At 48.5% G+C, this 14,772-nt stretch overlaps 1 protein-coding gene across 1 annotated transcript; it reads left to right on the top strand.

The window, feature by feature from the left end:
- Positions 1–605: 605 nt before the first annotated feature.
- On the top strand, positions 606–14,525 carry CD2 (CD2 molecule). The gene is made up of 5 exons (XM_068965902.1): positions 606–666; positions 806–1,108; positions 6,015–6,248; positions 10,284–10,406; positions 14,196–14,525. The coding sequence occupies exons 1-5, from the start codon at positions 606–608 to the stop codon at positions 14,489–14,491; spliced, it is 1,017 nt and encodes a 338-aa protein (XP_068822003.1). The 3' UTR covers positions 14,492–14,525.
- Positions 14,526–14,772: the final 247 nt, after the last annotated feature.

Genomic DNA, 14,772 nt, shown 5'->3' with positions numbered 1-14,772 from the left:
TATGACTTATATATATATATAATAGCTATTATATATATCTGTAGCTTTAGATGCCTTCTCATACATTTACTGACATTTTTTCTATAATGTACTTCTTTCATAAATTGCTTGTTTGTATTCTTTGTTGATTTTAAAAACCAAATTTCGTGTGTCTTATTGATTGATAGGAATAACTGACCTATTTCAATAGTAATACTTTTTCATATATACTGCAGTAGAGGGCATAGAAGACGGGCCATAAGGTTGCATCTGGCACTTTGTTAACTGAAGGGTGATTCTGAGTGGCTTACATAGTCTTATCAGTTCCTCTTCTCTTCGATGAGCATAATAAAACCCACCCAAGGCTGCTGCGAGGATTAAAACGTGATAAGAAGACACACTCACACATATACCTGCTTTGGCAAAGAACTACATCAGCCAGGTTGGTTTTCTGAATTGTATACGCTTGTATGTGTGTGTGTGTGTGTACGTCTGTTTTCTGTTACCTAAAGAAGCAAAAGAGAGAGGCACGTGGTTAAGCTCACAGGGGGTGGATTCCACTGATGTTAACTTGAGTTCCTTTTGCAAGAAGAACACAGAATCACAGAAGGAAACGATCCCCAAAGATGAACCTCGCATGTGAACTCTTAGCCAGCTTCCTTCTGATTTTCACTGTTCCCACCAAAGGTAAGTTGGTGTGAGGGTCTTCACTCTCACTGTTAGCAGCTTCGTTGGAGACCCTGAACTGAGCTTAAAAGTCAGAAAGGGCACAGCCCTGCTTTTCCTTGGGAGCAAGGCACCTCAGCACCTGTCTTGCTTTTTGTAGGTGAAGACCCTGAAAGCACTGTCGTCTGGGGTGCCCTGGATCATGACCTCAACCTGGACATTCCTGGTTTTCCGAGAAGTGACATAGTGGCAGATATACAATGGCACAAGGGCAGAAACAAGATTACACGAATAAAGAAAGATACGCCACTTTACAAGCCAACGGACAAATACGATATGTTTACAAATGGAACTCTGAAAATTAAAGCTCTGATGAGAAACGATAGTGATCTCTATAAGGTAGAGGTATATGATTCCAATGGAGTAAACCTACTGAAGAAAAAATTTGATTTAAAGATTCAAGGTAAGTCTTTGACCCCTAAATTCCTCCATCGCAAAATGGGTGCTATTTAGCAAGCCAAAGAGTAGCATTTATGCAAGGTCCCCAGCCCAGACGTTGGCCTTGGGGAGCCCTAGGGGAAACCGAACGCATTCCTCCTGCCTTGATGCAAGGTCCAGTCTTGTGGGAGAGACAGATAGACGCCACAGCTAATAGACCCTCACGTCTACACACTTCACCTCTCCAGAGGTGGTGGGGATGCTGATTTGAGTGAAGGATCTAGATTGACATGGCATTATTTAGGAGGAGGGGAATCAGTGGGCAGAAGGGGGGAAAGGTGACCATTTCAGGTGGATGATGAAGGATAAGCTATGAGGCTAGGAAGGGGAGGCTGATTGAAGGGCAGTGGGTCTTCTGTCCAGAGAGACAATTTCAAGCCCGGATGTCCTGAAGGAGTGGTGGTAAGGCAGGAAAGGGCTGGAAATAACGCATTAAAGGATGAATAGTTTCTAATCTGCTCAACATCAGCATGATCAAAGGTAGAAGGTATTCTTGCTGGTGTCTGTAGAAAATACACAAGGTGTGGCTCTGTATGTCTATGCGTGTACCGGGAGAGCAGTAGTAGCTATGGAAGATGAAAGATGGAAGACTAGGCAGGGAGCTGCTGCTTTAATCCGGGGGAAGCAGGAAGGGGCTGGTTGGTGAGTCTTAATTCAGGCTTCATATTGGAATCAGCTGAGGTACAGTAAAATTTACCAGTACTAAGTCCCATCCCAGACCAATTAAATCAGAGTTTCGTGGCTCAGGGCCTGGGCATTGTAGGCGCTAAACTCCCCAGGTGATTTTAAAGCACAGCTGAAGCTGATAACCAGTGGCCTAGACCAAGTGAAGTCGCTCAGTCGTGTCCTACTCTTTGCGACCCCGTGGACTGTAGCCTACCAGGCTTCTCTGTCCATGGGATTCTCCAGGCAGGAATACTGGAGTGGGTTACCATTTCCTTCTCCAGAGGATCTTCCCGACCCAGGGACCGAACCCAGGTCTCCCTCATCGGAGGCCTAGACCAAAGGGTGCCTATAAAATCCCTGAAGCATGCTTACACTGAGGGTCATGTGTGGAAAAAGGATGGACAAAGTGGCTTGAGTTCGAGAGAGAGGGACGAGAAAGTAGAATTGAATTGACATTGAAGTTGCAAGTCCAGGGGTCACTTGGCAGGGCATGTATAACAGTAGAAGCTGAACTTTGCTTGGAGAAGAAGATAGGAACCTGAGCCTGAACACAAGCCAGAGATTCAGTGAGCAAATAAGCATTTCTGTGCTTGACACAGGAAATGCAGCCAAAGGAAGGGGCCCCTCCTCCTGCGTAAAGTCACCCTCCAGCCCTGTTCTTGAGCACGGGGATCTGGTAGCAGCCCCCACCCACAACAGTCACAGACATTGGCAGCCCCCCTGCAGATGACAACTTTCCACACCTAGTCCGGCACCAGAATACAGACTACAGCTCAGAAATGGGGTGAGATAGATGCAGCCAGAACGGGCCTCTGTTGTGGGCTCTGGGAACCACAGATGTCATAACTTTGGCCAAGTATCCTGTTTCAAACTTGAGCTTCACATCCATGTATCATTTACTGTTGCCTGGGTGATAATGGCTACTGGTGATGTGCTACGCGCTTTGCTACATGCTCTTACTTAAGGATCCCAGCAATCCTGAGAGGTAGTTATTCCCTTATCAACTATGAGGAAACAGGTAGTGGTCTGACGGGAGCAAAGTCAGGATCCAAACCCAAGGCTCGTTTCAGCAAGGATGGTGACATTCTGCCCTCACCCTGCCCCGACCCACCCCTACCCCATTGGCTTTATTGAAATATAATGCACATACCGTAAAATTCACCATATAAAGTACATGATTCTATGGCTTGTAGCGTATTTACAGAGTTGTACAACCAAACTGACAATCAATTTTAGAATGTTTTCACAACCTCAAAAATAAATTCTCACTCTTTTGCCAAAAGACAGAGATCTTTCCATGACACAACTGCCATCGTGTTGTGTGTGTGTGTAAATGTTACACAGCATGTCCATTTGTGATCCAGTCATCATTTCTTGCCACATGGCCTTGGGCAAATTCTCTATCTGCTCTGAGTCTGATTTTCATAATTATAACCCTATGGGGTATTTGTGGGACAAGGATTCAGGGAAACAGCTAACCATAGGTGCCTCAGGCCCCTGGGACACAGTACCTGTCTCCTCAGTGCTAGAGCTCTCTCCGTCTCTTTGTTCCTTCAAGCTTCTCTGTTTCCAGCCTTGGTACCCACAACTCCTTAACGAGGTGGCTGCTGCCATGAGCTGAGGAAGTCCCCTTAGAAGCAGACATTAGTGGAGAAGGAGTTCGTCCTAGCAACCTGGAATCAGAGAGCGCTCATCTGTGAGATGTGCCCTCACTCGATACAATCATGCCTCTTGTACACAGCTGTCTTACAGAAAGCATGTATACAAAGATATGCTTTCAAGTGGCTGCACATCGCTGGGTGGTTCATGTCAGTGAAATACTGGAAAGGATCTTAAAGTCCCCAGCAGTTAGAAACTTACTGATTAAATCAAGAATGCATGGGTACTCATTCACTCAGTCCGTTCCGACTCTGTGATCCCATGGGCTGCTAGGCTCCTCTGTCCATGGGATTTTCCCAGCAAGAATACTGGAGCGGGTTGCCATTTCCTCCTCCACGGGATCTTCTTGACCCGGAGATGGAGCTTGCGTCTCCTGCATTGACAGGAAGATTCTTTACCACTGAGCCACCAGGGAAGCCGTAAAAATCAACAATATATCATTTAAAAAGATGGTGGAGATGTATATTTATTAGTGTTCATAAAGTAAAGAATTTCATAATAGATCAGTAAAGGGAAAAAGGCAGACTAAAAGTTCATATGATCCAATTTTATTTTTTAGAACATTATTTATATATGGTATGCATGCAAGAAAACATTTGTCAGATGCATTGAAACATTAATAATTATTGACGCTGCGTAATAGAATTGCAAGTGATTTTTAATCTTATTGAAACTTTTTTGACATTTTATCGATTTTTACAGTGATGTGATTTACTTGTATGTTTTTCTACTTGTATTTTTAATTGGAGGATAATTGCTTTACAATATTGTGTTGTTTTCAACTGTACAACAACATGTAGATTTATAAATAGAAAAAAAAAAAGAGTATTTCCATTTTGAAAACACAAAAACTCCTCAACTCAACCCCTAGAGCATGCACTGACCCTGACTTGGTGTACGGGGATGTTTTTCCATCCTCTTCATTAGGGGTCACACTGAATCTCTGGATGGGAAAACACTTAATTTCTGCATACCTACATTCTGGGACAGAAATGAAATTTGGTGAGAAAGTTCATGGGGAAGATATGATTGTCTAAGAGTCAGGGAGGGAGGAAATCATTTTTAAAAAAAAGGTATCCATCTGCATGATGAATGGAAGGATGCTGAGAGAGGAAGGTGGCAAATCTGAGGAAAGAAAGGGAAAGCGGGGTGAGAGAAAGGGCAGAATTTGGTCACAGCTCACAGGAGGCGGAGTACGATTTAAACCTGGTCCACATGACACCAAGGCCAGGGCTTTTTCTTTCATGACACAGCCTTCGAATATTATCTTGTCAGGAAAGGAAAGGCAGGGCCTGTGTGATGACAACAGCTACCACCAAGACTGTGTGTGCTCAGCTGCTCAGTCGTGTCCAACTCTTCGCAACCCCATGGACTGAAGCCCACCAGTCGCCTCTGTCCATGGAATTTTCCAGGCAAGAATACTAGAGTGGGGTGCCACTTCCTACTTCAGGGGATCTTCCCGACCCAGGGATCGAACCCCCGCCTCTTGTGCCTCCTGCATTGGCAGGTGGGTTCTTTACCACTGTGCCACCTGGGAAGCCCCACCACCAGTATTGGCAGAGCCTACCCATGTGCCAGGCCTTTGTCACCTGTCATTCTTGCTGTGCAGGTGGGGAACGTCTTTCTTATCCTTATCTATGGGTGAGGACCAGTAAGGTGCGGGGAGTGGCCCAGCAGCTCTGGGAGGATGAAGGGGCTCTGTCTGTCCAGAGCTTGAACAGCACCGCTGTTTCCAGGATCTGCCGGGGGAAGGAGGAGGGAGTTTCCATTTGTGACCAAGGCCCCAGGCTATACATGTGCCGGTTACTCCAGGGTCAGGTTCCCATTTGCTCTTAAAGCATTTCTCCCAACCCTCCATCCCCCACAGACTCCTGTGCCATGTGGGGATCATGACATGGTAAATCTCTTAACTGTATGACTGAACTTGAATTTGGGAGGGTGAGCTCCTCTCCTGATTTGCCATTTATTAGTGGGTGGTACCACTAATTAGATGGTACCCTTGGACCAACCATTTAACCCTCCCAGACCCTTGGGTACTTCATCTATAAACAGGAAGAAAAACATCAGCTTCTCTGTTTGTTAGGATGATATCATAGACGTGAAAGCATTTTAAGATATAAAGAAAGAAAGAAAGTGAAGTCATTCAGTTATGTCCGACTCTTTGCGACCCCATGGACTGTAGCCCACCAGGTTCCTCCATCCGTGGAATTTTCTAGGCAAGAGTACTGGAGTGGGTTGCCACTTTCTTCTCTAGAAGAGCTTCCCAACCCAGGGATCAAACCCGGGTCTCCCACATTGCAGTAGACACTTTACCATCTGAGAATATGATGTATATTTTACTGATATATCTATAAATATCAGAAATAAATTTATTCTGAATGTGCTGTATAAATAACATAAAATAGAAATGATATTTTAAAAATTGCTAGGGATCTTTGAAATTGTTTCCTGGTCCCCAACTAACTCCATTTTCCCGCTCTAAATAGGTATATCTTTTACAATAAGTAAGTTGCCTGACTTGAGTTGGATCTTTCTTTTCTTTTCAGAGATGCTCTCAGGACCTGAAATTAACTGGATCTGTACCAACAGAACTGTGAGCTGCAAGGTAGAAAATGGAAGTGATCCTAAATTACAACTGTATTTAAATTCGAGCAGTGTCAAACAAGGTCATCGGAGGCTCATCACCTACGTGTGGAACAGCAAGTGGAATAAAACATTCATGTGCGAGGCGAGTAACCATGTCGATAAGAAAGTCATCACGGAGGTCGTCGTGTGTCCAGGTGCGTGGTGGGCACTGCTCAGGCACCACAAGTTCATGTCACAATCCAGTCTTTAAGGCCGAACAGGCAAGGACTGCTCCAGGGCATGGGTGCTTGGCCTGGGAGGCTGCTTTGGCTCAGGATGAGAACTGAAAACATCCCTCTTTCTCCTGGAAATCTGCAAGGGAAGGCTTAGAGGAGAGAGGGTGTAGTGTTCCATATTTACCCATCTTGGGATTCTTCTCTCAGAGCATGGTCTAACCTCAGGAAATTAAAAAGGTGCTCTTCTAGGAGAAAGAATTGCTGAGTTGAAGAGATAAAAGGAGCTGAAATGGTTATCTCATATAGACGGTCCCTTTCCAGAGAGGCAAAATGACTTGCCCACAGGCTTTGAATTAGTCAGGGACCATGACTGTGACCCCAGGACAATGATGGAGAAGGGAGCAAGAAAGATTCCTTTCTGGAGGGGCGATGGTCAGCACCTCCTATCAGAGGCGGGAGCAGAAGGACTCTTTCTAGAAACCCAGGAAGTGAAGGACTTGGAGAGAGGAAAAGCTTGAGGCCAGGGAGGAGTATGAACCCAGGTGGGCAATGCTCTTACTGCCTCAGAGCAGACAGCTCAGCACAGAAAGTTCTGAAATTTCAAGAGTCTAAGTTCTTTCCTGGTCCCCAACTTGACATGACCCCAAAAGTAATTTTTGAAAGATGGCCTGCTCTGGCCTGGGAGACTGGGGTCTGGACTTCTAGTTTTGGTCTAAATATACCGGGATGGCCTGGACAGAGTTCCTTCCTCTTTCTGGGCTTCAGCCTCCCGGGCCACAAAGAAGATAAGCCCCGTGATCCCCAAAAGTCTACTCATCTGATACTCCACGATTATCTTTCCAGTGCTGCCTGGTCAATCCCCTGAAAAGAAGCCGAGTACAAAACAAAACAGCGATCTGGCCATATTTCCTTAATTTCTATAGCAATTTTGGCTGGTCAGTGACCCTAGGAAGCAACCCTGAGCTGGTATGAAGTCAGAAGTAAGACTTTAATATATACTTTGGATTAGTTATCAGTTGTGTAACAAACGACTCCATATTTAGCGGCTTAAAACAGCAAACAGCGTTGAAGATAATAATCTCAGGGTTTCTGTGAGACGTTGAGTCTGGGGCTGGCCTAGCTGATGGTTCTGGCTGAGTCATTCATGAGGCCATCATCAAGGTACCGGCAGGGGCTGCAGTCATGTCAGCCAGGCATGGGCACTGCTGGGGGAGGAGCCACTTCCAAGTTCACTCGTGGCGGGCCTTCGGCTGCCTCCCACTATGGCAGCCCCTTCCCTCAGAGCAGCTTGAGAAACAGCAACAGTAAGGGCCCAGCATGAAGGCCAGGGCCTTTGGTCTTTGCGTACTAGGTCTCAGGTCCCTTCACTGCTGCTGTTCTCTACTCATTCAGGAGCCACTCAGTAAGCCCGGCCCACATTTAATCAGAAGGGGTCACACACAGGTAGAAATCTCAGGCGGCAGGGCTCAGTGGGGACCATCCTAGAGTCCACAAGTCACACGCTCAGGCCAGCGTCACGTCACCTCCTGTGAAATCTCTGACTCCCAGCCATCCCTCCATGCCCCCCATCACTAAGGCACAGTGCTTGAGGCAGCCCCTCCTCGACTTTACAAGCTCTTATCCCCTTTCAGGATGCTCTTAATTAGAGTTGTCAGATTTAGCAAATTTAAAAAAAAAAACCAGTGTAAATATTTTTTTTTTTTGGTCACCCTGCATGGCATGCAGGATCTTAGTTCCCCAACCAGGAATCGACCCCACACCTCCTGCATTGGAAGCAAGGAGTCTTAACCACTGGATCGGCAGGGAAGTCCCTAAAATGACAGCGTAAGTGTGCTCCAAGTGTTGCATGGGACACCCTTATAGTAAAAAATTATTCATTGTTTATTTCTAATTTAACCAGTCATCTCCTGTAACCCGATCCCAGCAGTATGAAAATGTGTGTGCATTAGGGATAGAGGAAGAGAGGAAGGGCTTTGAGGGGAGCTGGGGTTCGAAGACTGGAACCTCCCTTTGGTGCACAGTTGGGGGAGCCACGTTGGGGAAGGGGCACTAGAGAGATGGGAGGAATACCTGGGGCAAGCCTGGGGAGGACAAGGTTGCTCTTGAAGACCCTAAAGTGGACCTGGACGCATCATCCTAGAGACGAGCAAGGACGTGGTTAACCACTTGGCTCAAAATAGATAAGCATGTACTTAAAATCAAAACAGTCGGAGGAGGGAGCGGGTTTAGATGCGCAAAAGGACTCTACCACGTGAATTCGTGGGCATATTATCCCTGAGAGGGAGTGCAGAAAAGAGTGTGGCTGGATTTAGTGCCTGTGAGGACATAGCTTTGAATGACAGCTGAGACATGCTGGAACCTTTCCCACAGAAAGCACCCAGAGGCTGTGCTGGACAAATCTGCGAACAGATTGTGTAAGGCACACCTACATTCCCAAGTGTGCCCAGATAAGGGCACACTTGTCCCGTCTGAGGACTCTGAGGAGACAGGCTGGCGGCTGCATGGTTTAGCCCCGTGTTCCTCAACTGGTCCTAGGCTTGCCCCCAGTGCCCCCAGGTCAGACCCTGGGAAGGCCTTGGCTGAGCCCAAGGTGGATTCTGATAGCCCTGGCCCTTCCTCCAAGCAGGCAGAACCTAAAGGGCCCTTCTGCCTTTCCCAGTCCAGTCTCACAGCAGGTTAGGATTAGGCCTGCTTTTCTAATGGAAGCCCCTTCATCCACAGAGCCTAAAAAGTCTGTGTAATAGGCAGGCAAAGAATGGGTCAAAGAGAGAGACACTTAGGAAGAAAAGCAGGGATTAACAAACCACTGCAGTCTGAACACCTGTTTAGTTTGGTTTCTGAGCCTCTGGCTTGCTCCTGGGGCCCATCCTGGGCTTCATGTGTAACAGTCTCTTCCCAAGAATGTTTGGCTGGAGAAGGGTTTCCTTGTGATGCTGGGCCAAGCTCTGTTCATTCTCAGGATGGACGAGTGCCCTGACCCCTGCCCCCATCTGCTGACTCTGTGACTGCTATCGACTCACAGAGGGGGAGATGGCCCAGCATCCCTCTCAGGAAACAGCTCCCAGAAGTGCCAGAGCACAGAACTGTAGCCAGGGCAGGCCCCCATCTTTGTGTGTAGTTTCACACTTTGTAAAGCACTTTCATATCCATTATCTGATTGGCTTCCAACAGCCACCTATAATGTAAATTCATTATCTCCATTTTTTCAAAGACAGCAACAGGCTCAGAGAGGTGAAGTCACTGGCCCAAGGTCACACAGCTCCTACCTAGAAAAGCCTGCACTCAAATCCATTCCTCTTAACACAGTCATTGTTACCCTCATTGCATTACAGCAGCTGAAGGTCTGTGAGTTGAAGATCAAGTTTACTGCTGCAGCTAACTCACTGTGTGTCTGAGTTTCTCTCACAGGCCAGGGAAAACCTGGGAGAGGGTGCTGGCTTTGAGGTTAGAGAGCTGGGCTGGACACATGAAACATGGATCCTGTCTTTGGAAAATACCTGGTCATGAGAATGAGGAAAAAGCAGTCATGATGTAGGAGGGCAACCAGAGATGAAGCTGGATAAACAGTGCAGAAACATGAAGATGAGGGGCTGCTTAAAGGAACCACTCGGGAAAGGATGCTGTGTGACCTCAGGCAACTCATTCCTCCTATCTGGGCTTTGTGCGTGAAACTAGAGATTACACTAGGTTTTCTCTAACCTCGTTCTCAGATCTAAAACTTCTGTGACATCCTCCTTGAGAGGGGACAGACCCTTGGCTCACGAAGAATCAGGCATTTCTGGTCCAGAAGAACAGCTCTCGAAGGAGCCTTGTGAGAGGGCTTATCTTGGACCCTGGGCTCCTTGACCCTGTTCACCAGCCTCCATGAGCTTAGCCTCCGTAAGGCTGAGAAGTCCCATCAGACTCTTTCATCCTTAAGATGGGAGGCAGGAGTCTTCGAGTTCTTGGCCAGAGCAATGAAATGGCCCCTCTTCCCAGGACCTCCCATCCATGCCGCATCTGTTCCTCTTGCAGATGAAGGTCTGGATTTGTACCTCATCATCGGCATTTGTTTAGGAGGCATCGTCTTCCTCATCTTCGTGGCACTACTCATTTGCTACGTCAGCAGGAGGAAAAAGCAGAGCCGCAGGAGAGATGGTAAGCTCCCCCTTCTTCTACCCCACCACAGACCCGGGTGAAATCCCCGTGGAAACAGCTCATGGGGCTGGCACCGAGTCTGGAAAGAAAAAACTGGAAATGGGTAGTTTCAGCACGTCAGAGCCTTCACTGGCGGTTACAGTTTGTTCCATTTTGTGGTTAGCTTGAGTTTTGAAAAACAGATTCTCAGTGGTGACAATGGGGGAGATTTGAGAAGCTCAGTCCAGGTTGGCCTCACTGGAATCCACCACCCGAAGCTGACTCGGTGCAAACCTGTGTGGACATGCTTTGAATGAGCCATGTGTATCTATGTGGACAGAAAGATTAGCTTCAAAACACCATTTCTATGAACCAACATCTTGTCTTCTCCTGAGGGGGGTGGCCAAGGTGGGTTCAGGACCAGTCTCCTAGGAACACAGGTAAAATTTCAGGACGCTGGGGACTCACAGGAGCACACTTGCTCTAAAACTGGATGTTTCTAGTCCCTTTCCAATTCACTGTTCCAAGAGGAGGTGGTGGGGTTGTGAGTGTTTCTTGCTTGAATCAGTCCTGACAACCCACTAAGAATGAAAACGTTATGCTCGTGAGGAGCTGGCTCAAGGAGCATCCAGGCCACCCAAAGCAGTGTGTTCAGAAAATGATGTTTCTGTGAACACTGGGATGAGGGTGTTAGGGAGCGATGCTACAGGCGGGTCCAGCAGGGGGTGTCCAGTCATCAGCAGGACGTGAGGCCAGGTGGATGGGTCCTCAGGTTCTGCACAAGCTCACATTCACGGCAGGACTGGGTGCCCCCATGTGGGGTCTCTCCCTGGAGTGGGCCTGGCACTCCCAGGCCAGCTGCCTCTGCAACCGCCCAAACAAAGACCTGGTCTGCATCTCCCCAGGCAGTGGTGGCCTTGGGCCACCTTTGGATTTATCTTCCTCACTTTAGACTTCTTTCCTCAGGCCTCCCCCTGGCCACTGCTCCAGCAGGACCCCAAGCTTCCACCTCCCTCTCTCCTGCACCCTCCACCCCAGTGGACCAGAGCTGTTTGTTAGTCCCATAGGCACACATGGTTTCCTCACTTCTTGGCCCCGCTCGGGCAGTTTTCCATCCCCATTCCCCCTGCAAAGCCTCCTTCCCCACTGCTTAAGAGTCAAAGATCACATGCTTGGACCTCACATGCCACCCGGTGGCAAAACAACCGCTCTTTCATGAGGCTGAAATGACCAACATGATGATCAATTCATGTTGACAAAGCGGTTGGCTGTGCCAGACCCTAATCTGTAATATGATGCTTTTACAAAATGTATTTATTTGTAATTGGGGGACAATTGCTTTACAGTATTGTGTTGGCTTCTGCCATGTATCAACATGAATCAGCCATAGGTTTACCCATGTCCCATCCCTCTTGAACCTCCCTCCCTATTTTGATGTGTTATATTCATTATCTCATCCAACTTTCTGCATGATCATATGAGACAGATTATATTCATTCAGGTGAAGTTTAAGTTCAGTGAGGTTAAATGCTTTGTCTCAAAGACTGTGGCCAGTAGGCTGAGTTAGGACAAGGGTAAGGTAAACAAGGATCCCCGGGTACAAAAGTTGAGGAGACCTCCACTCCCAGGGCTGACCCTGCCTTTGCACAGCCCCAGGGGTTAGGGCCTCCTTTGGTTTTGCGCCCTGGGTGGCTGTTTGCTTCATCTAGTTCTGGCCTAGCGCTGAGTAACCAGTAGATGCAGTGAGAGAGGAGCATACTGGGGCTGGAGGGATGCCATGCCGCCGTGGAGCAGTGTGGGCCATGGCTGGAGCTGCGGGCGTGGGTGTGCTGGGGCCCACAGTCCTGCTCTGGTGGTGGGCTGCACAGAGCTCTGATGACTGCCTTGTCTGTCCAAGCCAACCTGAGGTGTCAGCCCCTTGGCCACACCCCTCTCTTCCTCCCCGAACTCGTGGGGCTATTTGTCTGCATCTCTCTAGCGGCCCTGGGCCCTCACCAGAGACTGACATAGTGATTTGCAGTCCTGGTTTGTGCCGCTTGTTGACTTTAGGCCAAGAAGAGTGCTTGTGTCTGAGCCATCGCAGGCACTTAGCAATGGTACCTAATACCTAGAAGATGGGGAATAAGTGTTCTAAAAACAAATAAACAAAACAGCGGGTGACTAGACTATCAGTAAGCAAATGGCCAGCTCCAGCTTGCAGTCCAAGGATGGAAAAAGGCTTTCCCACGGCCCCATAGCTGGGACCTGGGGTTGGGGCTCAAAGTCCTCTGCATGGCCTCATGGCACCACCTTTGCCTCCTGGAGGCACCAAAGATGGCACAGAAGATTTATTTTCCCTTTCTGTGCATTTCACTTTTTGTGCTCATAGCGCAGCAGCAGCTCCTCATCAAAACCCCAGCATTTGGTTTTGAGTCTTCGCATTCAGAGTCACCCAAGGCCTGGATTTCCAGCAGTCGGAGGAGGCTGCTCAGGCTTTCCTGATGGCTCAGCTGGTAAAGAATCTGCCTGCAATGTGGGAGACCTGGGTTTGATCCCTGGGTTAGGAAGATTCCCTGGAGGAGGGAACAGCTACCCATTCCAGTATTCTGGACAGAAGAATTTCATGGACTGTGTAGTCCATGGTGTCACAAAGAGTCAGACACGACTGAGCAACTTTCACTTCACTTGTCACCTGAAGTCACAGGATGGTGCTCAGAGAGGGCGCATGTTTCCTAACATACACCCCTGTACTGATGTGAGCAGCCTTCCACCCCGGGGAGGGATCCTCTTTCTAGCTTTCTAGAGAACACTGTGAGCATGGCTTTGGACACAGGGAAGGAAATACCTAACTTGTAGCCCAAAGAGGGCCAGAGGGGCCACCAGGGCCCTCCAAGCCTATGGCACCTGAGCATCCTCAGATTTCCTGTGTGATTTTAAAACGGCAAAAGGAAAATTACAGTTCTCTGAGTTGTAGGCTTGTCTTCATGGATTGCTAGCACAGAAAGCAGAAAATCCCAGAGAGGTGAGTGACCAGAGGACGAATTTTTCTTCCAAGTCCAAGAGCATAGGGCTGGCTTATGAATTTCTGAGAAACTAATATGTTTCTAAGGGCTAAACAGCCCCTTGCATATATATCCCAACCCCTCTCCAAAATGTGGGTGAATTACAGAAGTGGGTGAAAGGTAGATCTCAGAGACCCATCTGAAGGCAGGTGGTTATAACATCCTTTCTGACTGTGTGTGTTAGTCACTCAGTCATGTCTGACTCTACGTGTCCCCATGGACGGCAGCCTGCCAGGCTCCTCTGTCTGTGGGATTCTCTAGGCAGGAATGCTGGAGTGGGTTGCCATATCCTTCTCCAGGGGATCTTCCTGACCCAGGGATTGAACCGAGTCTCCCACACTAGAGGCAGATTTGTTACCGTCTGAGCCACCAGGGAAGCCCCTCTCTGACTACTACAGATCCTATTATAAGGGCTCTGACCCTGAGTGGCACTACGGTGTGATACCTGGGATGACTCTGAGGCAGGGCTGGGGTCTGAGTGCCCTCTCTGTCCCCCGGAGATCCAGGCATCAAGTTCTCCAGCGGATTCCTTGCCTATGACTCCCTGAGTTCTCTGAAGCCCTAGGCTGTCTCTGTCTTGCTGGTGGGCCTTCCTGTCCCCCTCCTCAAGACCTGGAATCTCTGGAGAGGAGAGGTGGCTTCTGCTTTCTCATCATATCCCCCCCAGAGCAGCTAGCATGCTGTGGTGTACACAGGAGGTGCATTCAATATTGTTATGTTGATTTTCGCCAAGAGAACTCTTTAGAGAATTCTTCTTTGATCCTTGCAGATGAGGAGCTGGAGATAAAAGCACAGAGAGCAACCCTTGAGGAAAGAGGCCGGAAGCCTCCCCAGATTCCAGGCTCAGCTCCTGCAAATCCAGGCATGTCCCAAACTCCTCCAGTACCTGGCCATCGTTCCCAGCTCCCCGCTCATCGTCCCCGGCCTCTTGGCCCCCGTGTCCAGCCCCAGCAGAAGAGGCTTCCTCCGACGCCAGGCACACAAGTTCACCAGCAAAAAGGCCCTCCCCTCCCCAAGCCTCGCGTTCAAACGAAACCTCCCTGTGATGCCGGAGAAAACTCCTAACTCTGTGCTGCAGCTGTCCTCTTCCTCTCATCAAAAGAGATGAAAACCGGTCCTTTCCCATAAAAGGCACTGTGGAATTTCTGCACTCCGGGTGTGCACGCCCACACCTCCATCCTCCAGCAAGGGTGCTCTCTGACAGACCGCGATCACCTCCCCAGCCTGTGAGCCACAACCTCCTGAGCCACAGTCTGTGCCTTCTAATGCAGCCACGTGGAGTCTGACGCAGCCACCTGACGTCTGGAGTCTCTGGCCCCCTTCCCCGATCACCACTTCACCAGGAA

Source organism: Capricornis sumatraensis, chromosome 2, assembly GCF_032405125.1.
Source record: "Capricornis sumatraensis isolate serow.1 chromosome 2, serow.2, whole genome shotgun sequence".
Lineage (NCBI taxonomy): Eukaryota > Metazoa > Chordata > Mammalia > Artiodactyla > Bovidae > Capricornis > Capricornis sumatraensis.
The sequence above is the reverse complement of the archived record's forward strand: the minus strand, read 5'-3'. Positions and strand labels throughout refer to the sequence as shown.